Below are 27,024 nucleotides of genomic sequence, written 5' to 3'. Positions count from 1 at the left end.
GCGTTCTTGGGAGTGAACATCACAGAGGAGCTCTCATGAACCACTAACACCTCCTTGATAGTAGGGAAGGCTCAGCAGCACCTATATTATCTTAGGAGTTTAAAGAGAGCAAATCTGCCCAGAAGCTGCCAGTAAACCTTTATTGATGTGTAATTGAGAACATACTGTATGACAATATGGTACATTAGCTGCAACAAGATTGACCAAAAAGCCCTTTAGCAAGTGATCTGGACTGCACAACTACCACATATGGAAACCATCAACAACTCACACTGTTTATGCTGGGCTTACAACATTGTGATGGACTCAATTTCTACCATCCAGAAGGAGATACAGAAACATCTCTACCGGGACACCCAGACTGAAAAACAGCTTTTCCCACAAGGCTGTCATGCAACTGAACAACACAACCCCCTCACCTCAGTCCATGGGCACTGTGGACAATCTCTAAATGCGACACATCGGCATGTGCAATATATGGGTTTAAATGGAGCAGCTACTTTACTTTGATTTTGGAGCTTTTTAAAAATCTCAGCTTTAATTCTTGATCTGATTTTCTATTTAATGATTGTATTTTATAACATGGGCATGTGTAATACACAAATGAGGCAGCTACTGTTACTTTCAACTTTAAAGTTGTTTTTAATTCAGCTGCAAATTAGATGTCATTCTAAATAACTCAGACATTATTTTAAATTTAGTCAATAACTCAAATCTGAAATAAAAATAAAAGTGCTGTAAATGTGCATCAGGTTGGGCCCAGCTCACAAATCCAACATTTTAATGTTTTCTTGCTGTAGTTGCTGACTCACCTGACTATTTCTAACATGGCCTAGTTTTGTTTTATTTATTAAATTTAAACGGGTCACTGAAAATACACTACTCCACTACAATTAGAAAAAAAACAGAAGGCTTTATTCATGAATAGAGATAACAGAAAAATGAAGAGTAAGTGAGGAAAATCAAGTGCAGAGACAAGCGCAGGTGTGCACGATCATATAAAAATGGAAGAATTAAGAGTAAAGTGTGGACAAGCAACTGAGCAAAGAGGTTTCAAAGTTATTTCAGAACATAAATGCAAACACCAGAGGAACCAAAAAATGTTGAAATTGAATCAGAACCATTAAAGGACAGGGCAGATGGAAGAGAAGCATATTATTACTCTTTACAATTTACCAGTGCCATGACATAAATGATGAGAAGTACAGTAAAAATAGAAGGGGACTTGTTATTCAAGCCTCAGAACTTCACATGCACATTAAAAAAAAATTAGATGTGAGCCAGTTGAGCGCAATATACATAGGTATAGAATTTGTTTGAAAATACCGAGGCTGAGGACTGGCAGATAACTAACACAATTATATTTGAGAGGGGGGAAAAGAATGTGTCAGAGGAATTATAGATCCATCAGTTTAACACTGGAATCCTTATAAGGAGAAGACTTCTAGGAAATTTTAAAAGAATTTTACTTGACCAACCTTACTGATTTGTATTAGAAGAATTAAACAGAGTAGACGACAGTAATAAAGTTGGCCAGTATCTCAATATAAATAGCCCTCAATAAAATAATGTATCATGTCGAAAGTAATATCAGTATAAAAGCATCAAAATAGATTACTAACTGACTATGGCAGAATGCTAAGCATGGTCATAAAAGGCAGCTGTTATGAAAGTGAAAAAGGTGGCTACTGGCACTTCATATGGATTTAAATGCCGGGCTGGATTGAAAAGGTCAGTGCTGGGCCATTGCTGTTCTTCAATTCCAAATATCAATTGACAATTTCTAAATGTATCAATGATACCAAATTTGGGAGTGAGAGAGGAAGGTACAACATACTACAAATTTATACACACCTGGTCTTAAAGGTGTACTGGTCCAGTTGTCAGCTAGATGAATATTTTTCAGCTGTTCCTTCAAACCACCAACAGTGGATCTAAAAATAATTTCAACTCAAACCATTAACAATTAAATTACATAAAACACATAGGTGCAGTGGAACACTAAACAATAAATATAGCAAATTTAGATTGACAATTTATTATTAATAGTTTAGAATTATTTCCTTCATAGATCCCTTTACAAGTATAGGAAATTAGGAAAAGGGTGACTAAAATTAAAATTTGTAATTTCATAAAGCTTGTGACACCCTTCTAGACTCTTGAAGTCATTTTGCTCATATCTGACACACAGCAAGAAGAATGTGGTTGTTTTAATTACTTTGGGGCAGGACTATAAATGTAGAGGGTACCACAACCAGAAAAGTCTTCAAATGCTACATCAATGTATACATTCTAGGATCAGAAGTTCACTTGCTGAATAATAATACCAGTGAGAGATTGTGAAGAAGTCCATACTGACACGCATAACTATGGACATCATTCTACGGTGAACTGATAGGTAACAAGTCGCAAAATACCTGTGTTAAACTGCTGCCAAAGCAACATATTAAATGGGGCTAACATTAACAATTTTCCACATTAAATGTCCTTACCATCATGACCGACCAGGAATTCAAGTGAATTAGCCTTTTATGTCAATCCTAGCTTGTTGTTATCTGTATTTTAAAATCTACCATCTGTTGACAGTAATTTTTTATAAATACTGCAGTACTGAAATCCTTCAGCAGCTATGATTTTTAAAAAATATAAACATAAATAAGGACAGATCGATTATTTTAAGCCATTCACCTGAATTAGCTTTACTAATGTAATAGATCTCAATGGGTATTTTGCAACAGGTTACTCATTTCCTATGTCAAAACCATCTTAACTATACATCAAGTCAGGAATGCTTCTGTTTACTAATATAGATACAACTACAAGAGTGCACAAGGACAATATCCAGGAAAATATGTGTTAAACAGATCATCTACTAGCTTAAGTATCTGGCCCTTCCAAAAAAATGGCAAATCTGCCATTTTTGTTGGGGCATCATTTTGTATGAAACAAAATGCAGCAGTTTACTGAGGCTTCCACAACCTAGGGGGAACATGGGCAGGAACTGTATATGCAAATTGTTGATCTCTGCTTCATATTATCCTGATGGGAACATTCAAATCTTTTTCATTTTCACTCTTTCTCAACAGCAACAAATAATGGATCTCACATGAACTAATTTTTAAAATATCATAAATTATTGACAAAGTTTCATTTTGCACTGGTTGAACCACACCTGTGTCAAGTTCTGATTACATTGATCAAATTATCACATTCACCTGATAAGTGTAAGCTCCTGTCCTGAACATTCCCGCTCATGAGCTAACAATTGATACTTATTCATTAGTTCTCTCACGATCTATCAAGAGAGAACAAAACATTATTAAGTAAACATACAAGTAACTTCTTAACAATATTAGGCTGACACAAAGAGCTGTACAGCACAAGACTTAAGAGAATGTAGACTGTAACATAGGAAAGTCCCACAAAGAGATAGGAATGGCCAAATAATTTTTTGTTGAAATTAGTGGAAATTAATACTGCAGAACACTTCAGAAATTTCCTGTTCTCTCTGAATGAAACTGTAGTAAAATTTTATTCAAAGTTGATTTTGATACTGTACTCCTCTAACTCTGGTTTAATGACTCAGTGGAGCACAGTCAGTACTGAGAAGATGATTTAGTTTGTACATGCCTTGCAACTAAACCATTGAAGCAAGAAGTGGTACAACTTAATAGACTAGCTGTCATTGCAATCAAAATTTAAAAGTTACACGATCTGCTAATAAACACACAAATAAATAATAATTTATTCAGAACCAGTTCAATAAAACCAGGAATCATGTTTAAGCCGACAAGGATGTAATGTTGAAGCTTCACTTGGAGTATCGTGAGCAGTTTTGGGCCCCTTATCTAAGCGATGTTCCTTTGAACCCTCTCCTCTAACATTGGAGAAGGGTCAAAAGAGGTTCATGAATACAATTCCAGGATTAAAAGGCTTGTCATATGAGAAACATTTGATGGCTCTGGGCTTATATTCACTGGAATTCAGAAGAATGAGGGGTAACCTCACCGAAACCTTTTGAATGGTGAAAGGCCTTGTTAGAGTGGAGGTGAAGGGAATGTTCCTTATGGTGAGGGAGTCCAACACCAGAGGACACAGCCTCAGAAAAGAGTTGAGAAGGAATTTTTTTTAGCCAAGGAGTGATGAATCTGTGGAATTTGTTGCCACACACATTTTGTCTTGTCTTGTCCATACTGCACCAACTGCTGCCACAGGGCTATAAACGTCCAGGAGCAGTGTGTGGTTAAGTGCCTTGCTCAAGGACACGCACGCTGCCTTGGTCAAGTCATTGGATATATTTAAGGCAAAGATTGATAGATTACAGTTTTTTCAGAACATGAAAGGATACAGGGAAAAGGCAGGAAATTGGTGCTAAAAGGGAAGATGAATCAGCCATGATGAAATGGCAGAGCAGTCTAGATGGGCGAAACGGCCTAATTTTGCTGTTATATCTTATGATCATATGGTCTTGTATATACAGTTAGATGACAATAACCTTGAACTTGGTCAAATTATCAGTTTTCATTGTCATTGCTATGGGAAGCTGACAGTGACTAAACATATTTTATTTATACATTTAAACATCACAAAAATGCAGACCGTGCTCCAATGTTGAAGTCAACAGGAATTTAAATGAGGGTAAGCACTTGGCTAATTCATGGGATAACATATTTGTAGATTCTGAAAAGATATCTGGAAAGAAATCTGATTTTTTTTAGTGTTTTCAACAGGAAATGAGATGAAGATATGTAAATGAGATAACATTGAGGTGGAAATGAGTCTCAGTAATGGTAAAGATGAAGTCAGAACCTCTTGAGTCAAACTAAATCAAATGCAACTGCTAAATACTGGAAAAAGTGATAGTTTTGGCCTTCCAAGTGTTTACTTGAAGGAAACTACTGCTTAGAGGTCACAAAAGAAGTTGTTATTTCAAACATCCTTGTTAATACAGTAATTTACCTTACTATTTTTATCTTGTGACTGCTTAAGTTCCTTTGTATCAGAAATCTGTTTCGCCAATTCATCCTCTTGCCTCCCTGAAACAATAGTGCAAGTGCATTAGATACTAAAAGTAACTTTCAGCATTGAAATAAAATGGAAAATGCTGGAAGATGCAAATAAAATGATAAAATCACAAATGAAACTGTGTATATGTTAGACACATTTGACCAAAGGAAAATTGGCTGTGGTCAGTTAACACTTCAGTGCAAATGTGTTTGTCAAATGCTTCAAAAATCAAACTTACAAAATTTAGCAAAATGCTGAAAAGAAAACTGCCAATATTTACAAAAAGATACCAGAAAACACAATAATTGCTCTGTATTTATTTTTGTCCAGTGTGGACTCCTGACAGCCCTAATCTCCTACTGAAGGCAATCAGCTCCATTTTGTTCCCTTTACACACTAGGGCGGGGGTCGGCAACCCGCGGCTCCGGAGCCACATGTGGCTCTTTTACGTCTGTGCTGCGGCTCCCTGTTGCTTTGGGAAATAATTGGTCAGTATTTAATTAAAATGTATTTTATGTTAGTTTGTTAGTTTTTGAAATGTAATTCTAAATTTGAAGATTATGGTGATCTTGTACAATCTAAATAAGACGTTGTGGCGACCCATTTCCTGACACATCCAAACCGGCTCACAATTAGCCAGCGTTCAGGCTAAGGGAGATAGCCTACGGGGGTTTGTGAGTACGTGTCTTTTGCAGCATCCGCGCCCATGGGGGGGCGGGTTGAGGGAGGCTTAAAAGCAAGGCTGTTTAGTTTGAATAAAGCTATCTTTGACTGCAGTTTACTGACTGCGTGTAGCACACCGCTACAACGTGTTTTTATCGCTGGCTGTCCAGAGGGGAGGTGCTGAAACGCTTTGTCGCGTGTCTGGAAGAAGTGAAAACTTTCCTGGGCAGCAAAGGGCTCACCTTTCCTGAGCTGGAACAGCCAGAGTGGCTGGAAAAGCTACACTTCATGGTAGACATGACAGCACACCTGAACACGCTGAACACAGCTCTTCAGGGGTAAGGACGTACAGCCCTGCACATGTTGGAGGATGTTTTGGCATTCGAGCGCAAGTTGACAGTGCTTGCCAGAGATTTACAGAAAGGCACATTGTCTCACTTCCCCAATTTGAGAGAGTTCAAACAAGGTCACGACATGATAAATTCGGAGTATTTACATTCTGCAATCATCGCAATGCAAACATCGTTTGAGAAACGCTTCTGTGAGTTCAGAGAAGAAAAAAACACATTATCCTTCTCGGTCACTCCCCTAAGCATCGATCCATCCCTACTGAATACGACTGCATTGTCAGGTGTGAGTCAACCTGACCAAGTATGATAAATATTTTAATTGCCTATTATTTTACGTATATTCATATGTTTTCATTGTTCAGTGAAATAGTCCTTTTATTTTTCAGGTTGACAGCTGGCTGACGTTATTTTTGGTTTGCTGCTGGCAGCAAATTTAAGTTTGGCGTTTTTCATAAATACAAGAAGGACTCAAATAGACATTGAGTATTTTACTTAAAAGTAACCTTCAACCCAACGTCTTTTTTTCGGAGTTCAAAATGTTTTTGTTGCATGCAGAAATGTAATTTCGTTTTCTCTGCAGGAGTTCATCAATTTCATAAATGCAACACATTATAGTTTGTTTATACATAGCATAAAGGCAAAACAAAACATTGTATGCAGTGTTATTTCATTTTAAATGTCAAACGGGTTTTGCGGCTCCCAGTGTTTTCTTTTCTGTGGGAAACTGGTCCAAGTGGCTCTTTCAGTGGTAAAGGTTGCTGACCCCTGCACTAGGGCATACCATCTTTAATTACCAGTGAAGTTAACTTCAGACTACACATGAATTACAGTATAATGCACTCCACAATGCAGGTACAATCATATTACAGAATAAACAGTAAAATATAAAATTAAAATAAAAGTAAAAGTACAGTATACAAACAACATACAGATTTACACTGAGTATGGTGGGAAAAGCACCATAAAGTTAACCTGAGCGCATTAATTTGGTCTAGGACACATTATGAGAATATAGCAGGGAAGACATTGAAGTGCATACACTCAGCACAACAGCAGAATGACAAGGCAATGTTTGTACTTGTGCGAATGCATGTTTAAGTTCATTTACCAAGTACTCTGTCACATTAGCAGCATCCTCTTCTATGGTGATGATGCTTGGCAGCTGAAACAGGTAGTCTGCAGTAACATTTCCTTTCCCTGCTTTATGGTGGACACAGAATTTGAAGGGTTGGAGCTGCAGGTACCACCTTGCCACTCTAGCATTACAATCCTTCACTTCTGAGCATCCCTCCCACTCAAAATTCCAGAAGTTCGCTTTCCTCTGTCTCAACCTCAACAGACAACACCTTAGTAGTAAGAATCATTAGATTCTTGAACGGTTCAAGAGGACTGAAAAATTGTAAATGTCCCTCCACTCTTTAAGGGAGGAAGGCAAAAGGCAGTAAATTGTAGGCCAGTTAGCACAACTTCAGAAGTTGCCACGGTGTTGGAGTCCATTATTAAGGATGAGGTTTCAGGATACTTGGAGGCACATGATAAAATAGGCCGAAGTCATCATGACTTCCTTCAGGGGAAATCTTGCCTGACAAATCTGTTTGAAAAATTAACAAGCGTAGTAGGCAAAAGAGTTAGTGGATGTTGTTTACTTTGATTTTCAAAAGAGATTTGACAAGGAGCCGCACATGAGGCTGCTAAATAAGAGCCCACGGTATTACGGGAAAGATACTAGCATGGGCAGAAGATTGGCTAACTGGCAGGAGGCAAAGTGTGGGAATAAAGACATGGGGGAACATTTCCAGTAGAGGAAAAGTCTATGAGTAGAGGGCACAGCCTCATAATATGAGGACATCCATTTAGATCAGAGATGAACAGGAATTTCTTTAGCCAGAGGGTGGTGAACCTGTGAAATTCATTGCCACAGATGGCTGAGGAGGCCAAGTCTTGGGTATACTTAAAGTGGAGGTTTGGAGTCATAGAAAACTGCAATTCACAAACAGGCCTTTCGGCCCATCTAGTCTACACCAAACCATTTAAACTGCCTAATCCCATTGACTTGCACCTGGGACTATAGCTTTCCATACCCTTCCCATCCATGTACCTATCCAAACTTCTCTTAAATGTGGAAATCAAAATTGTATCCACCACTTGTGCTGCCAGCTCACTCCACACTCTCTCCACCCTGAGTGAAGTTGTTCCCCTTAAACATTTCACCGTTCACCCTTAACCCCTGCCCTCTCACCCAGTCTCAGTGGAAAAAAGCTTATTTACCCTATCTATACCCCTCATAATTTTGTGTACCTCTATCAAATCCTTTACATTCCAGAGAATAAAGTTCTAACCCATTGATTCTTTCTTTATAACTCAGGTCCTCCAGTTCTGGCAACATTCTTGTAAATTTTCTCTGTACTCTTTCAACCTCAATTACACCTTCCCTGTAGGCATGTGACCAAAACTACACACATTACTCCAAATTAGACTTCACCGACATCTTATACAACTTAAACATAGCATCCCAACTCCTTTATACTTCCTTCTATGAAGACCAATGAGCCAAAAGCTTTCTTTACCACCCTATCTACCTGTGATAGACTAGCAATGAATTATGAACCTGCATTCCCAGATCCCTTTGTTTTGCCACAGTCCTCAGTGTCCTACTGTGTCTTACTGTGCAAGCCCTACCCTTAGGTAGTCCTACTGAAGTGCAACCTCTCACACTTGTCTGCATTAAAATCCATCTGGCATTTTTCAGCCCATTTTTCCAGCTGATGCAGATCTTCCTGCATGCTTTGATAGTGTTCCTCGCTGTCCATTACACCCCCAGTCTTGGTGTCATCTGCTAATTTTCTGATCTAGTTCATAGATATAGATGCAAACAACACCAATCTCTGCGGCACTCTACTAGTCACAGGCCCCCAATAATAAAATAGTTCTATTTCACATCAGAGAAATAAGGATAATATACATCCTGCAATTCTTGCTCCAGTCAGAGAGGCAACCATCCATTAGCACTCACTGGCTTTTCCCATAAAGCCAATGTCTAGTTCAACTTCCTACCTTATCCTGAATGCCTTCTTGACCAACCTCCCAAGTGGGACCTTCTCAAAGGCCTTACTGAAGTCCACGTAGACAACTTCCACTGCATTGCCTTCCTGAACTTTCCTGGTAACTTCCTCGAAAAACTCTAAAAGAGTGGTTAGACGTGACCTGCTATGCACAAGCTGTGCTGACCATCTCTAAGCAGTCCCTGTCTATCCAAATACTCATACATCCAATCCCTTAGGACACCTTCAAATAACTTTCCCACTACTGGCATTAGGCTCACCAGCCTATAATTTCCTGAATTATTCTTAGAATCTTTCTTAAGCAGCAGAGCAACGCTAGTTATTCTCCAATCCTCCAGTACCTCACCTGTCGCCAAGCATGATTTAAACATCTCTGCTAGGGCCCCTGCAATTTCAGTACTGGCCTCCTACAGGGTCCAAAAGTACATCTTATCAGGCCCTGGCGATTTGTCCACCATGATTTGCCTCTTCCTCTGTTGACTGCTGTCCTCTGTTCATGACATTGTTACTGCTTTGCCTCACTTCTGCGACTCTGCCCGACTACCAAGTAAATACAGATGCAAAAAGCCATTTAAAATCACCTTTATTTCTTTTTCCTCCATGCACAAATTACCATTCTGATCTTCCAGGTGACCAGTTTTGTCCCTTGCAGTCCCTTTGCCCTTATATCTGTAGAATCCCTTGGGATTTTTCTTTATTTTGTCTTTTAGAGCAACTTAGTGCCTTCTTAGCCTTCCTGATTTCTTTCTTTAGTGTTCTCTTGCATTTCTTATACAAAATAAGTACCTTATTTGTTCCTCCCTGCCTACACCTGCTATGTACCTTTTTTTTCCCATTAACCAGGGCCTCAGTGCATCTCAAAAACCAAGGTTCCCTAAATCTGTTATCCTTGCCTCTTATTCTGACAGTCACATACAAGCTTTATACCCTCAAAATTTCACTCTTGAAGGCCTTCCACTTCCCCTATACACTTTTGCCAGAAAACTGCTTGTACCAATCCATGCTTGTCAGATCCTTTCTGATACCATCAAAAATGGCCTTTCACCAATTTAGAAGCTCAATCCGAGGGCCAGACCAATCCTTTTTCAAAATTACTTTGTAACTAACAGCATTATGATCACTAAATGCAAAGTGTTCCCTGCACTAACTTCTGCCATGTCTCATTCCCCAATAGGAGATCAAGTATCGCACACTCTCTCATTGGGACTACTGAGTAAGGAAACTTCCCTGAACACATCTGACAAACTCCATCCCATCTAGTCCTTTTATTGCATTGAAGTCTCAGTGAATATGTGGAAAATTAAAATCACCTATGATCACAACCTTATGTTTCTTGATAGGTTATGTTTAATAGTAGTAAGGGCATTAAAGGTTATGTGGAGAAGGTAGGAGAATGGGTTTGGAAGGGAAAATAAGTCAGCCATGATTGAATGGCAGAGCAGACTTGATTGATTGAGTGGCCTAATTCTTCTCCTACATCTTATTGTCTTACATAAATGTAACAAATTATCATTGTTTCAAGAAGAACACAAGAAATAGGAGCACCAGTAAGCCTCTGGGCCTTTAAGCCTACTCTGCTCTTCATCAAAATCATGTTTTATTTTCGAGCTCAATACTAGTTTTGTATCGTAATCCCATATAACCTGATTCCTTAATCTACCAGTCTCCATTTTCACTGAACTCGATAACAGTCTCCAAAGCCCTCTGGGGGTAGATTCACTATCAATTGAGTGAAGAAATTTCTCTCTCAGTCCTGAACAACCTAATTTTTATCCTAAGATTGTGTCTTTTCATTTAAAATTCCTCAGCCAGAACAAACTCCAATCTGCATCTGTCAAACTCTGAAAGAACTTTGCAGCTTTTTTGAGGATATCCTCTGAGTCTTGTGAACACTGGAGAATATAGGCCTAGCCTGATTTTTTTTTTAATATACCATAAGCTTACCATATCTGGAAGCAGGCTAGTGAATTTATTTAATTGATTCCTCAATGTCCTGTTATGGAAAACTATTTCATACAGCTTCCATGAATTTATCCTCAACCTCATTATTGCTGTCTTGATTAGTCTGTTCTGCATGTAAACTAAAGTGTCTGAGAATAATTCTATTACCCCTATTTAAGCACCTCTAACTTTCCAAATAATGCAGTGCTCAATAATACAAATACCATGTAGTGGCCTATCAATACTGTAACTCCTACCAGTACTTACTGCCCTTTGCTCTTTCACAGCTGAATTCCATACAAATGTGCTGATCTTTCTTCCCCATCATCCATCCTATTTTATTAATAACATTATATTACTGACCTTTTCATTTTTAGAAAATATGTGATATTGTGTTATTAATAAAATTACAAATATCTTTAAACAAGCAACTCACAGCTTTGGTCATATTGCAATTAAATCATACTCATTTGGGAAGGTAATAAACATTGGCCTTGTCACATTCACCAGATTGTAAAATCTCTTATTGGTGCCGTTATAATTTGCCACATACTTATACACTTGACATTTTAATTTTTTTTCCTTCTTTGAATTCATTGTCTGTTGGCTTTTGTTTTTGGTCTATTTATTTCACTTATTACTCTTCTAATTTTCAATTTCTGTCTCTTCGTTTCCTGAATTATTCGCAAAGTTCCCATCATACTGTCAATCTAACAAACTCTTCCCAGAAGAACTAGCAAACTCCTCACTAGAGAACATTGGCTCCATAAGACATGAGCAGAATTAGGCCATTTGGCTGGCAAGCCTGCTCTGCCACCCAACCATAAATGGTTTCTTCAATCTCCTTCTCCTGCCTTCTCCGCATAACGCTTAACCCCTATCACAAACCTATCAATCTGTGCCTTAAATATACCCATGACCTGGCCTCTACAGTTCTCTGTGGCAATGAATTCCATATATTTACCACCCTCTGCTGAAGAAACTCCTCATCTCAGTTCTACAGAGACATCCCTTTATTGAGGCCTTGGATCCTAGACTCTCCTACTTTTCAACATCCACTCTATCCTGGTCTGGTTCCTGGTCCGGCTGCAGTGCAATGATTCGTGCAGGCTTTTCTTGCCCCAACATTGGTCTGAATACCTTAGAAATCTAAATTCTTCTCTGCTGCACCATATTTCCATCTACAGATTCATTTGCTCTACATTGCAATTTCAGTAATTGTAGGAACATGGAACTGAGAGTAAATTGAGATTACTGGCTTAGAGTTTCCTCTTTTAACATCTTTCCCAGCCCCTAAAATGCTGCCTGCAGAACCCTTTGTTTTTTTTTCCCCTTCACCTACGTTGTTGATACAAACAACATCAGCCTCCCCATCCCACATGCTCTGCTGTTGTTCAGCAACACCCATGATCCTGGCACCAGAGAGGCAACATCCCATCCCACAGTCACATCTAAGGCCACTGAAACATCTTCCTTCATTTGTAGATAAATACATTCACCAATACTTTGAACTAATTCTATGACTTATTTCAGACATTTTCAAAGCCCCTTTATAACTTACATGCTCAGTATTATTTTTATTTCCACAGTTTGTCTTTTCAGCATTGGTTCTTTATCAGTCTTTGTTTATGTATCATTTTTCGTACAATTCTATTGCGTTTCTTTTATCCTTGCAAGAAAACAAATCTCAAGATATATGGTAACATATCTGTACTTTGATAATAAATTTACTTTGAATTTTCTTCCTCCATCATCACTATTGCCTCTAATTCTTCTTTCCCTCTTGAAGAGGTGAGTCACTCATTATGACATAACTCTAGCTTTAACTGGATTTCCTGAAGGAACTACCAGTCCCCAGCAGTATTCAGAAAGAGAAATTTGTCAGTGAGCAATAGTTTCTCAGGGAAAGCTGCCTGCTTTTCCGGTTGACATGACGATCATCCATTCCCTCTCTATCCACACATACTTCAGCTGCATTGTGACCACCTAACTGTGCTATCACAATACATCCGTGATTCCAACCAAAGCTCCATCTTTGAAATGCAAACTCAAACTGCTGCAACGTACAGTACACGTGCCTACTGGAAGCACCCTACTTCCCAAATGTACAAACAGGTCAGCTTTCAGTGACTGTGTACAAGGCCACTAGAATACTCGAGCATCCTCATAGAAACATAGAAAACCTACAGCACAATACAGGCCCTTCGGCCCACAAAGTTGTGCCAAACATGTCCTTACCTTAGAAATTACAAGCCTTATCTATAGCCCTCTATTTTTCTAAGCTCCATGTATAACCACATAATATGTAACCATATAACAATTACAGCACAGAAACAGGCCATCTCGGCCCTTCTAGTCTGTGCCGAACGCTTACTCTTACCTAGTCCCACTGACCTGCACTCAGCCCATTACCCTCCATTCCTTTCCTGTCCATATACCTATCCAATTTTACTTTAAATGACAATATCGAACCTGCCTCTACCACTTCTACTGGAAGCTCGTTCCACACAGTCACCACTCTGAGTAAAGAAGATCCCTCCCATGTTGCCCCTCAACTTTTGCCCCCTAATTCTCAACTCATGTCTTCTTGTTTGAATCTCCCCTACTCTCAATGGAAAAAGCCTATCCACGTCAACTCTATCTATCCCCCTCATAATTTTAAATACCTCTATCAAGACTGCCCTCAACCTTCTACGTTCCAAAGAATAAAGACCTAACTTGTTCAACCTTTCCCTGTAACTTAGGTGCTGAAACCCAGGTAACATTTATTGGAGTATAAAAGTTGCAACTTGCTATTTGCTAGAGAATGAAATCTTAGGAATGTAGAAGACAATGGTGTGTTAATAAGAGGAAGCTAAGAGATGTAGATTATGTAGTTTGAACTTGCTATTTGCTATGCATGTACCCAATTTAGTAGAAGGAAATCTTAAGAATGTAGAAGACAATGGTGTGTTACTGAGAGGTAGCTAAGAGATGTAGATTAGAACATGATTAAGTCAATAGGCAGAAACAATAGTGGCGGATGTACTTGTGATATGCAACTATAGACTGATTGCATATGCTAATGCAACTAAACCAGGAGATTGCTATAAAAAATGCTATGTCCAAGGATCGGTGGGCAATCAGCGACTAGCTCAATGACTGTCTCAGCTTTGATTTGCAAATTAAAGTTTAACCCTTCTTGAAGAATCTTCTGCGTCTCCTGGTCGTTTGTGGGGCATGAGAAAACACGACAAAATTGGCGACCGCAGCAGGACCGGAAAGAGACCCGCGGAAAGGAAACGGCAGATTGGGGATGCTTCCCAGTCCTCTAGGGACCCCCCCCCCAAGGCTAACAGAATAAAGGGTGCACCCAAACAAAAGGTAAGCGCTTTTTGCGACAATTTGGACTAAGAATTCAGTTGGTTTTGGGGAGGTCTTGGAGTCTCAGAAGTGTGGAACCACTGCCGAAGGGTCTCTCCGGTCCAAAGAATCTGGCAGAATTGGGGGTTAACAGGAGGCTCAGAGGATTGATCAAGAACCACTGCACGAGGGCAGTCCCGCAAGGGCAATCAGGTGAAGTATCCGAGGTAAGTGATGCGGAAGAGCAGTTAGAAGGAGACAGACAGGGGGAACAAGAAGCTGACACTGCACCTCAGGAGTTTGATCAATTAGTAAGGGAAATTTTTGATTCTGAGGACGGGCCTGAAGACCCTCAGGATGTGGTGGTGGATAGTAGGGCTTCTTCAGATAATGGGGATGAGCTGGGAACGACCAGTTGTGCCCCTGGGGACAAAGCACCCACATACTCCGGTGCAGACTTGGAAACCATTAGTGTAGCAGATATGGAATGGGACTGGTAACCTACAGAAAAGAAATAAGAGGAGCACAACACTTCCCTCCTAGCCATGGTTACAGACACGTACTAATCAGTGGTATCAATGGGCAACTTACATGGCAGGAATGATGAAGAGACAGAATTGTTACCTGTGCTCAAGGGAAAGCCCCACTCAGCATGTAGTTCCCATGCCAACTCCTCCACTTGCACGCGGTGGCGAAGAGAGCACAGGGAACAATACGAACGACAGTGTCCAGGTCCAGGGCTTGTTTCATGAGGATTTGCGTTAAAGCAGATCCCTGTTATCAAAACTGTCTGAACAATGCACCAATGTGCCCCTATTGGTGTATGCTATATCAGGCTTCCTCGCAGTTTGATCAAAGCAAGCTTGCCTCTGAATGCAATTACAGCAGACCATGGGCTATAAATAAAAGAAGCCAGACACCTACACTGCAACAGCTTATAATGCAGGACCATCTGAATTATGAATGTTTCACGCGAGTGGGCACTCACACGGTTGGCCACTTCCGAGGCAACTGCACTCAGACGTGGGATGTAACGCCAGGTAAAAGACACTTGACGGGTTCCCCTCCTCCTGAGGGTGCAATGGACTCTCAGACTATCCCATTAGCAGACACTTGGTGGCTGTGTGGACAAGAAGGAGGTCTGAGATCTACGCTCCCCCTCAGGTGGGCAGGAACATGTACGCATGTCATGATGCTTCAGGAAGTTATAATGTCCCCTGAAGTCCAGTCCAACGCTAACTTCCCTGAGCAGCGGACTCTGCTACGGCAGAAGAGAAAATATGACCCGGACCCGACAATCCGGATTGACAGTATAGGACAGCCGTGAGGTATACCGAACGAATTCAAGGCACGAAATGAGATTGCTGCAGGCTGGGAAGCTATCATACCTGTGATAGGGGTAAGCAAAAATGTTGAATGGATAAACTATATATACTACAATCAACAGAGATTCATCACCTACACCGATGAGGCACTGGAGGCCTTAGGGCAACAGCTGGATGCAACTAGCAGGATGACGTGGCAAAACAGACAGGTACTGGATTGGCTTTTGGCAGAAAAAGAGTGTGTGTGTGTGTGTATAATGTTTGGAGAACAATGCTGCACTTTCATACCGAACAATACTAGCCCAGAAGGGGCTTTCATCAGAGCAATGTATAAATTAAAGAATCTGCGGACAGAGATCAATGCCTCTCATCATCTTATACACCTCTATCAGGTCACCTCTCATCCTCCTTCGCTCCACGGAGAAAAGGCTGAGTTCACTCATCCTATTCTCATAAGGCATGCTCCCCAATCCAGGCAACATCCTTGTAAATCTCCTCTGCACCTTTTCTATGGCTTCCACATCCTTCCTGTAGTGAGGCGACCAGATCTGAGCACAGTACTCCAAGTGGGGTCTGACCAGGGTCCTATATAGCTGCAACATTACTTCTCGGCTCCTAAATTCAATTTCATGATTGATGAAGGCCAATACACCATATGCCTTCTTAACTACAGAGTCAACCTGCGCAGCTGCTTTGAGCATCCTATGGACTCGGACCCCAAGATCCTCCACACTGCCAAGAGTCTTAACATTAATACTATATTCTGCCATCATATTTGACCTACCACAATGAATCACTTCACACTTATCTGGGTTGAACTCCATCTGCCACTTCTCAGCCCAGTTTTGCATCCTATCAATGTCCCGCTGTAACATCTGACAGCCCTCCGCACTATCCACAACACCTCCAACCTTTGTGTCATCAGCAAACTTACTAACCTATTCCCAGGTCATTTATAAAAATCATGAAGAGTAAGGGTCCCAGAACAGATCCCTAAGGCACTCCACTGGTTACCGGCCTCCATGCAGAATATGACACGTCTACAACCACTCTTTGCCTTTTGTGGACAAGCCAGTTCTGGATCCACAAAGCAATGTCCCCTTGGATCCCATGCCTCCTTACTTTCTCAATAAGCCTTGCATGGGGTACCTTATCAAATGTCTTGCTGAAATCCATATACACTACATCTACTGCTCTTCCTTCATTAATGTGTTTAGTTAGATCCTCAAAAAAAATTTAAAACAGGTTCATAAGGCACGACCTGCCCTTGACAAAGCCATGCTGACTATTCCTAATCATATTATATTTCTCCAAATCTTCACAAATCCTGCCTCTCAGGATCTTCTCTATCAACTTACCAACCACTGAGGTAAGACTTACTGGTCTATAATTTCCTGGGCTATCTCTACTCCCTTTCTTGAATAAAGGTACAACATCCGCAACCCTCCATTCCTCTGGAACCTCTCCCGTCCCCATTGATATGCAAAGATCAATCACCAGAGACTCAGCAATCTCCTCCCTCGCCTCCCACAGTAGCCTGGGGAACATCTCATCCGGCCCTGGTGACTTATCCAATGATGCTTTCCGAAAGCTTCAGTACTTCCTCTTTCTTAATATCTACATGCTCAAGCTTTTCAGTCTGCTGCAAGTCATCACTACAATTTGAAAGCAGTTTGAAAAGCTCCAACAAATAAATAGAAGGTTACCTCAAGCGGAGCAGCTTGTGGAAAGCGGCCAGTGAGTGAGTGGGCCAGTGAAGGAGTGGAGATTTGAGGCTTTGACTCAAGAGGCTTCGACGAGAAGAGGCGGAGGACGAGCTTGTTCCCAGTTAGTCTTTACAATGCCTCCTGAGACGGTGATGTGCCTCTCCTGTGAGATGTGGCAGTCTTGGGGGAACTCCCCTCTCCCGCAGAGTCACATCTGCCAGAAGTGCATGCGGCTAGGCGATCTGGAAGACCGTGTGAGGAATCTGGAACAGCAGCTGGATGACCTTTGACTCATAAGGGAGAATGAGGCAGTCACAGATGAGAGCTACAGGGAGGTAGTCACACCTAGGCTGCTGGAAGCAGGTCGTTGGGTGACAGTCCGAGGGGGGGAGAAAGCGAAGGAGAGTAGACAGGAAGTGCAGAGCACCCCTGTAGCCATTCCCCTGAATAATAAGTTTACTGTCCTGGATGCTGTTGGTGAGGATGACTGACCAGGTGTGAGCCACGATGGCAAGGCCTCTGGCACTGAGTCTGACCCTGTGGTGCAGAAGGATGGGACGGAGAAGAGGAGAGCTGTCGTCATTGGAGACTCTATAGCCAGGGAAGCAAACAGGAGATTTTGTGGACGTGAGAAGGAAACACGCATGGTTTGTTGCCTCCTGGGTGCCAGGGTCCGGGATGTCTCTGACCGGGTGCATAACATCCTGGTACAAGAGGGAAAGCAACCAGAAGTTGTGATACATTTTGGGACCAGTGACATAGGCAGGAAGAGGGATGAGGTCCTGAAGTGTGAGTTTTGAGAACTAGGCAGAAGGCTGAAGAACAGGACCTCAAGGGTGGCGTTCTCAAGATTGCTGCCAGTACTACATGATAGTGATGGTAAAAATTGGAGGAGATGGCAGTTGAATGCGTAGCTAAGGAGTTGGTGCAGGGGGCAGGGTTTTAGATTTTTTGACCATTGGGATCTCTTCTGGGGAAGATGGAACCTGTACAGATTAGATGGGGTTGCACCTCAACACGACAGGGAGCAATATCCTTGCAGGTAGGTTTGCTAGCATGATTCGGGAAGGTTTAAACTAATTTGCAAGGGGGATGGGACCTGGAGTGATAGAGCAGTGAAAGAAGTGCAAGAGTAAAGCCAGATGTAACATATAGAGAGGCTTTGAGGAAAGAGAAGCAGAATAAAGGGTGTAAAGGTAGTAAAGGGCTAAAGTGTGTGTACTTCAATGCAAGAAGCATCAGGAACAAAGGTGATGAATTGAGAGCTTGGATACATACATGGAATTATGATGTAGTGGCCATTACGGAGACCTGGCTGGCATCAGGGCAGGAATGGATTCTCAATATTCCTGGATTGTAGTGCTTTAAAAGGGATGGGGGGGGGGGGGGGGAAGGGGAGGAGGGATGGCATTACTGGTCATGGATACTATTACAGCTGCAGAAAGGGTGGGTAATGTAGCAGGATCCTCTGGAGTCAGTATGGGTGGAAGTCAGGAACAGGAAGGGAGCAGTTACTCCACTGGGGGTATTGTATAGGCCCCCAATAGCAGCAGAGATACCGAGGAGCAGATTGGGAGGCGGATTTTGGAAAGGTGCAAAAGTAACAGGGTTGTTATCATGGGTGACTTTAATTTCCCTAATATTGATTGGCACTTGATTAATTCCAAGGGTTTAGATGGGGCAGAGTTTGTTAAGTCAGTCCAGGATCGATTCCTGTCACAGTATGTTGACAGGCCAACTAGGGGGAATGCCATACTAGATCTAGAATTAGGTAATGAACCGGATCAGGTCACAGATCTGACAGTGGGTGAGCAACTGGGGGACAGTGATCGCCACTCGCTGGCCTTTAGCATTATCATGGAAAAGGATAGAATCAGAAAGGGCAGGAAAATTTTTAATCAGGGAAGGGCAAATTATGAGGCTACAAGGCTAGAACTTGTAGGTGTGAATTGGGATGATGTTTTTGCAGGGAAATGTACTATGGACATGTGGTCAATGTTTAAAGATCTTTTGCAGGATGTTAGGGATAAATTTGTCCCAGTGAGGAAGATAAAGAATGGTAGGGTGAAGGAACCATGGGTGACAAGTGAAGTGGAATATCTTGTCAGGTGAAAGAAGGCAGCATACATGAGGTTTAGGAAGCAAGGATCAGATGGGTCTATTGAGGAAAATAGGTGTAGCAAGAAAGGAGCTTAAGAAGGGGCTGAGAAGAGCAAGAAGGGGGCATGAGAAGGCCTTGGCGAGTAGGGTAAAGGAAAACCCCAAGGTATTCTTCAATTATGTGAAGAACAAAAGGATGACAGGAGTGAAGGTAGGACCAATTAGAGATAAAAGTGGGAAGACGTGCCTGGAGGCTGTGGAAGTGAGCAAGGTCCTCAATGAATACTTCTCTTCGGTATTCACCAATGAGAGGGAACTTGATGACGGTGAGGACAATACGAGTGAGGTTGATGTTCTGGAGCATGTTGTAATTAAGGGAGAGGAGGTGTTGGAGTTGTTAAAATACATTAGGCCGGCTAAGTCCCCGGGGCCTGATGGAATATTCCCCACGAGGCGAAGGAAGAGATTACTGAGCCTCTGGCTAGGATCTTTATGTCCTTGTCCACAGGAATAGTACCAGAGGATTGGTGGGAGGCGATTGTTGTCCCCTTGTTCAAAAAAGGTAGTAGGGATAGTCCAGGTACTTATAGACCAGTGAGCCTTACGTCTGTGGTGGGAAAGATGTTAGAAAAGATTCTTAGAGATAGGATCTATGGGCATTTAGAGAATCATGGTCTGATCAGGGACAGTCAGCATGGCTTTGTGAAGGGCAGATCCAGCCTAACAAACCTGATAAGAGTTCTTTGAAGAGGTGACCAGGCATATGGATGAGGGTAGTGCAGTGGATGTGATCTACATGGATTTTAGTAAAGCATTTGACAAGGTTCCACACGGTCGGCTTATTCAGAAAGTCAGAAGGCATGGGATCCAGCGAAGTTTGGCCAGGTGGATTCAGAATTGGCTTGCCTGCAGAAGGCAGAGGGTCATGCTGGAGGGAGTACATTCAGATTGGAGGGTTGTGACTAGTGGTGTCCCACAAGGATCTGTTCTGGGACCTCTACTTTTCGTGATTTTTATTAACGACCTGGATGTGGGGGTAGAAGGGTGGATTGGCAAGTTTGCAGTTGACACAAAGGTTGGCGGTGTTGTAGATAGTGTAGAGGATTATTGAAGATTGCAGAGAGACATTGATAGGATGCAGAAGTGGGCTGAGAAGTGGCAGATGGAGTTCAACCCGGAGAAGTGTGAGGTTGTACACTTTGGAAGGACAAACTCCAAGGAAGAGTACAAAGTAAATGGCAGGATACTTGGTAGTGTGGAGGAGCAGAGGGATCTGGGGGTACATGTCCACAGATCCCCGAAAGTTGCATCACAGGTAGATAGGGTAATTAAGAAAGCTTATGGGGTGTTAGCTTTCATAAGTCGAGGGATAGAGTTTAAGAGATGCGATGTAATGATGCAGCTCTATAAAATTCTGGTTAGGCCACACTTGGAGTACTGTGTCCAGTTCTGGTCGCTTCACTATAGGAAGGATGTGGAAGCATTGGAAAGGGTACAGAGGAGATTTACCAGGATGCTGCCTGGTTTAGATAGGATGGATTATGATCAGAGATTAAGGGAGCTAGGGCTTTACTCTTTGGAGAGAAGGAGGATGAGAGGAGACATTATAGAGGTGTACAAGATATTAAGAGGAATAGACAGTCTGTTGCCCTTAAGGCATTTGTTTAGTTTATTATATTTTTGCTTTAGTAATTCAGTTGTAATTATTTTCTAGTTAAAGTTAAGGCTGTTGAAAGTAAATTCGTTGTCTGTAATGTATCGCGGCATGCGATGACATCACACCCAGTTTCGCTGCGTCTTGTGGGAAAATACTGGTTTGGAGAAACGGGAAGGAGGGGGCTTGTGTGTGCAGGATCAACGTGAGAAAAGTTTCTTTCTACGCACTAAGAAACATCATAGAAGCAATGCCATAAGTTCATAAGATAATTGATATGTTGAAGTAAAAATGTTAACACTGATTCTGTTAAAAGTAATGACGGTTGATGAAGCTATTTTCTTGTCCTATTGAAAATGTTACTGGATAGTTTGTGTTGAAGTATTTAAAGCAGTTGATGGTAGATTCTGACTGTATATCGTATTTTAATGTAATATAGTTTGTTGTAGTTTTATTTTTCCAAGTATTTATGATGTAAATGTGATGCCAAGGAAAAAAATACTGTATATATTTTGTATTGTTTTATCAACAGTTTTCACCATACGTTAATGTGGAAGAGTGAACAGTAAAGGGTTAATCTTACTGGGATCACACCTCATTGATCTGGTTTATACTTGGTGCTTAGTTCAGAGTTTTTACACCTGTGCAAGAACACTACAGATAAAGTGGACAGCCAGCGCCTCTTCCCCAGAGCACCACTGCTCAGTACAAGAGGACATGGCTTTAAGGTAAGGGGAGGGAAGTTCAAGGTGGATATTAGAGGAAGGTTTTTCACTCTGAGAGTGGTTGGTGCGTGGAATGCACTGCCTGAGTCAGTGGTGGAGGAAGATACACTAGTGAAGTTTAAGAGACTACTAGACTATATGGAGGAATTTAAGGTGGGGGGGTTATATGGGAGGCAGGGATTAAGGGTTGGCACAACATTGTGGGCCGAAGGGCCTGTAATGTGCTGTACTATTCTATGTTCTATACAATCACCAAAATCCTTTTCCATAGTGAATATTGAAGTATTCATTAAATACCTCTGCTATTTCTCATCTTTCAGGAGATTGCAGGCTTGGTTGAAATATGAAGTGCCGTTACAGAGCTTACTTTATTAATTGACAGTTCAAAAGAGACTCAGCACCAACAGGCAAGAGTGGGAGTGAATTAGAATTAAAGTGATAGGATCCATGTTTGCAGAATGAATAGAAGTGCTCATTAAAGCAGTTACCCAGTTTGCAACGGCTATCACCTATAGCATAAGGGGAAGTTTGCAAACTGAAAATGGTAGAAGGAAATTGCTATTTCATTTGTAGGAGTCTCTGAAGCTCCGGTACTTCTGATATTTCTCCCTTTTTCACTTAATCAAGAATTCTCCCCCACCAGAAATGAGAGGACTCTTGAACTTCAAATTATTTCTGCATGTATCACAAACCTTCTCTGATCAAGCATACCCTTGCCCTCCCCAAAAAATATAATATTTATATTTATGGTAGGCTAATCCATTTATGTTCTGGTAAAATTATAAAGAATTGAAAAATCCACTGATTGCTACTACTGATCAACTACTCACATATCTTGTGTTTCATGTCATCAACCTCCTTTCTAAGTGATTCATGTTCTTCGCAGAGATCTTTTCTTCTGTTAATAAAATATTTTATTAAAACGTATTCAGTGGATTGTTCATCAATCATTAACACTTTTTCAGGAGAACGTCAAGTATTATCAGTAATTTATTACTGATGGACTAGATTCCAGCTCCCCACAAATCAGTTTAAAGATGGATGTTCGGAGTTCTACGTCTGCATTTTACAAGTCAGAACAGAAAAAAACATCACTGAATTTCTTAGGTGACAGAACAAAGATTGCTGTTTTCAGTTTAATCAATACTTGCTTAGTAAATTCAAGGATTACTGCTAGAAAAATGTTTATCAAAATTATTCAGGCTCATAACCTCCATCACAATCCATAAAATCATGTAGTCAAAATTTTATTAGAGCTTAAGCTGCATAAGCTATGAAAACAATAAGGATTATTTAAAAACATTTCTACCTTTCATGGACTTCTTGCATCAGGCTGGAAAATGTTAGTTTTCTATAACCAAGTCTGCTATCCATATGACGTATTTGCTCTCGCAAACTGTACATTTCATTTGTCACCTCTTTGCGCCAATCCTCCATCTTTCTCTCCAACTGGAAATCTAAACTTTTCTCTTCAGATTGATCTTTTAATCGCCGAATTTCCTCTGCAAAACAAATGGCAAGTTGAATTCAAAGTACATTTTTATCGACAAAATGTATTAAAATTTTAATTATTACCTTCTAACGATTGAATCCGCTGCCTTTGATGCTCTTTTTCTGTTTCAACTCTCAGTAAAGCTTGGTGTAAAGACTCAATGGTCTAAGGACAGAGAAAAATACTGATCATGGCAACAGAATAATAGTGCGCATCAGATAACCAAGCAGTCGATTATCTTTAATCAATTCCTTTGAATAGCACGCAACAAAAAGTAACATGTGTAGTATACACTTAAAAAGGAAACAAGCCATTCCTATTAAGATGGGTAATTTAACAGGTATATTAAAAAAAAGATTTTACAAATAAGTTCACAGAAAAACTGGCAGCAGAATTTGCAAAAACAGAAACAAATACACCAGATAACGGAGATTGATATCTGGCCACTACACACTTTCAATAAAACCACAAATGCATGACGAAAATGGACATTCTACAAGTCCAAACTTTTCAGCAGATCATACTGTTCATAGCAGGTTTTTGGAATAACATGAAGCAAGCATGTAGACCAGGAGCTTACTGGCAGATTGTCCATGTTCTCCTGTGTCTCATCTTTATATATAGAAGAATCACATCAAAAAACAGGATTTGCCTGTGGATTTTTAACTTTGCACTGTGTTTGAACTGGATATATCAAGAGTATGCCAAATTCTATACTTACTATTACTCTTCCAAAATTTAAAAAGAGGGCTTTTTGAAAAACCATGCAAACAGATGTGTACAGAGACACAGATTTATGAAATCTACATAGTTCTTTTACTTTTAGTGCACTTACCTTTCCTTGGAATTGTAGCTGCCTCAAGATGCTCATTAATTCTTCTTTAGGCAATTTCTGACTAAACACATCTGAACAAGATATGTGCTCCCCAGAAACCGAGAGCAGTTCATTGAATCGAATGTTTTTCATGTCAACCATGTCATGTGATCCAACTAAGAGAGAGCAAAAAAGTTGAAAGTAGAAATAAACCTCTGTAGCCAACACACTTGTAATAAAACAAAATACTCATTACTCAGGCATAATATGTTCTCTCAAATGACATTTTCCTTTGAGGCTTTTCTTACCAGAGTTAGAAAATAATCCACATTTGTGGCTTTCTTTGCAAGCTAACATCAACAATTTCTCACGGAAACTTCCAAGCATCAATGGCACAATAGAGAAAACAAAAGGATGATTATTACATTTTACTGTCACACAGGTTCTGTGGAAGTTGCAGCAAGGCAAATATTAAAATGATGTGTTGACAGAATAGAATATAGACTGTTTACAATCTCAAGCTGAACCAAACCTTTGAAAGCTGGACTTTACTTCATAGAGCCTTTTCTGATTGCAGAAGTTCAGTAAAACATGAGTCAGGATGATAAGTTGAGAGGGACAGTGTGCAAACCAGACTAACATGTCCCTTGAAAGCCCAACTCTCCTTTGTACAACCTTACTCTTCAAGCTTTGGAGCCAAGATCACCAATTACCAGACAAAGATGCAAACAAAGGATCCTAGGGCAGCACTTAATATGGAACAGCTATTTTACTAATTTTCAAGTATTATTGCCTTTTAACACATCAATTTAATTGGCCATTAATATCTGAAATATTATGTTTGGTACTTGAGTATGTAAATGATGTGATTCAGAAATGTACAAAGTTTCTATTAAATCAATTTCTATAACCAACTAGTTAATTTCTGTATAAAAATGTCATTTCTTTGTTCAAACTTCGGAACAATTTGATGACAAAAGACAGCCTGTTTTCATTGTAAGTAAAGTGTGATTGATTGAGATATGAGAACAAGTTGTCAGGGTACAGCTAATTGGCGATGACAGTTCAAATGATCAGATTCAGCAGGTGTTATCAGGTTACCTCTGCTGAGAAATGCATGAAAACAATTATACTACTTAATTTAGTTTTAATTTAAATAAACAATACCACCTACCTTTTGCATAATACCCTGTGGTGTTCAATCTTTGCTGCAAAGAAAAAGAATACATCACTCCAATAATACCACAACTGTACAAAAATATTCAACAGTATTAGTACTGGGAATTACAGCTGACAAGTTTTATGTGGAGTTACACAATTCCTGGCTTATAGAATTCAAGCTTAAATATTTCGTTCAACATAAAAAACAAAATCCAGAGAGGACATAAGTACAAAATTAGGAGAGATCCACAATTGGTTTATTTTAATTATTTTTAACCAAATCTGAAAGGCTCTTCACTTTTAAAAATAAACATTCAATGCAAGAAAGTCTAATTGGTTGTTAATATGTTTTTTATTATTCCATTAGAAATACAAACCCCATTTCCAGAAAAGTTGGGATATTTTCCAAAATGCAATAAAAACAAAAATCTGTGATATGTTAATTCACGTGAACCTTTATTTAACTGACAAACTACAAACAAAAGATTTTCAATAGTTTTACTGACCAACTTAATTGTATTTTGTAAATATACACAAATTTAGAATTTGATGGCTACAACACACTCAACAAAAGTTGGGACAGAGGCATGTTTACCATTGTGTTACATCACCTTTCCTTTTAATACTTTTTAATCGTTTTGGAACTGAGGATACTAATTGTAGTAGATTTGCAATTGGAAATTTTGTCCATTCTTGCTTGATATATTCAGCTGCTCAACAGTCCGTGGTCTCCGTTGTCTGATTCGCCTCTTCATGATGCGCCATACATTTTCAATAGGAGATAGATCTGGACTGGAGCAAGCCAGTCAAGCACACGCACTCTGTGTCTACAAAGCCACGCTGTTGTAGCCTGTGCAGAATGTGATCTGGCATTGTCCTGCTGAAATAAGCATGGACGTCCCGGGAAGAGACGTCACCTTGATGGCAACATATGTCTCTCTAAAATCCTAATATATGCTTCAGAGTCAATGGTACCTTCACATACATGCAACTCACCCGCGCCGTGGGCACTGTTGCAACCCCATACCATCACAGATGCTGGCTTTTGCACCTTTTGCTGATAACAATCAGGATGGTCGTTTTCATCTTTGGCACGGAGAACTCGATGCTTGTTTTTTCCGAAAACTAGCTGAAATGTGGACTCATCTGACCACAATATACGGTTCCACAGTCTTTCAGTCCATCTGAGATGAGCTCGGGCCCAGAGAACTCGCTGGCGTTTCTGCATAAAGTTGATGTATGGCTTCCTCCTTGCATTATACAGTTTCAAATTGCATTTCTGGATGCAGCGACGGACTATGTTAAGTGACAATGGTTTTCCGAAATACTCCCAAGCCCAGGTGGCTATAATTGTCACAGTAGCATGACGGTTTCTTAGGCAGTTCTGCCTGAGGGCTCGAAGATCACGCGCATTCAAAAGTGGTTTCCTACCTTGCCCTTTATACACTGAGATGTCTCTGAATTCTCTGAATCTTTTCACAATATTATGTACTGTAGGTGTTGAAAGACCTAAATTCTCTGCAATCTTGCACTGAGAAATGTTCCTTTTGAACTAATAATTCTCTCACGAATTTTGGCACAATGGGGTGAGCCACAACCCATCCTTGCTTACAAAGACTGAGCCTTTGATGAATGCTACTTTTATACCCAGTCATGATACCTCACCTGCTACCAATTAGCCT

General features: G+C 40.5%; 1 protein-coding gene across 4 annotated transcripts in view; it reads right to left on the bottom strand.

Moving 5' to 3' along the window:
• Positions 1-27,024, bottom strand: part of LOC132401862 (uncharacterized) — a 48,284-nt gene that overhangs the window by 12,923 nt on the left and 8,337 nt on the right. For 3 of the 4 annotated variants that reach the window (XR_009514729.1, XM_059984155.1, XM_059984156.1), the window contains exons 3-10: positions 25,356-25,389; positions 24,203-24,357; positions 23,451-23,532; positions 23,185-23,377; positions 22,706-22,773; positions 4,960-5,036; positions 3,216-3,295; positions 1,855-1,934 (exon numbers count right to left, since the gene is read on the bottom strand). Coding sequence is in view for 3 of the 4 variants with exons in the window: in XM_059984155.1 (XP_059840138.1) it covers positions 1,855-1,934; positions 3,216-3,295; positions 4,960-5,036; positions 22,706-22,773; positions 23,185-23,377; positions 23,451-23,532; positions 24,203-24,357; positions 25,356-25,389 (769 nt within the window). In the remaining variant the exon portion in view is untranslated. Of the gene's footprint in view, positions 1-1,854; positions 1,935-3,215; positions 3,296-4,959; positions 5,037-22,705; positions 22,774-23,184; positions 23,378-23,450; positions 23,533-24,202; positions 24,358-24,489; positions 24,558-25,355; positions 25,390-27,024 lie in introns of all 4 variants that reach the window. The other variant, XM_059984157.1, reaches the window with a different exon arrangement.

Source organism: Hypanus sabinus, chromosome 11, assembly GCF_030144855.1.
Source record: "Hypanus sabinus isolate sHypSab1 chromosome 11, sHypSab1.hap1, whole genome shotgun sequence".
NCBI classification, from domain to species: domain Eukaryota; kingdom Metazoa; phylum Chordata; class Chondrichthyes; order Myliobatiformes; family Dasyatidae; genus Hypanus; species Hypanus sabinus.
This window is presented reverse-complemented; position numbering and strand designations above follow the sequence as displayed.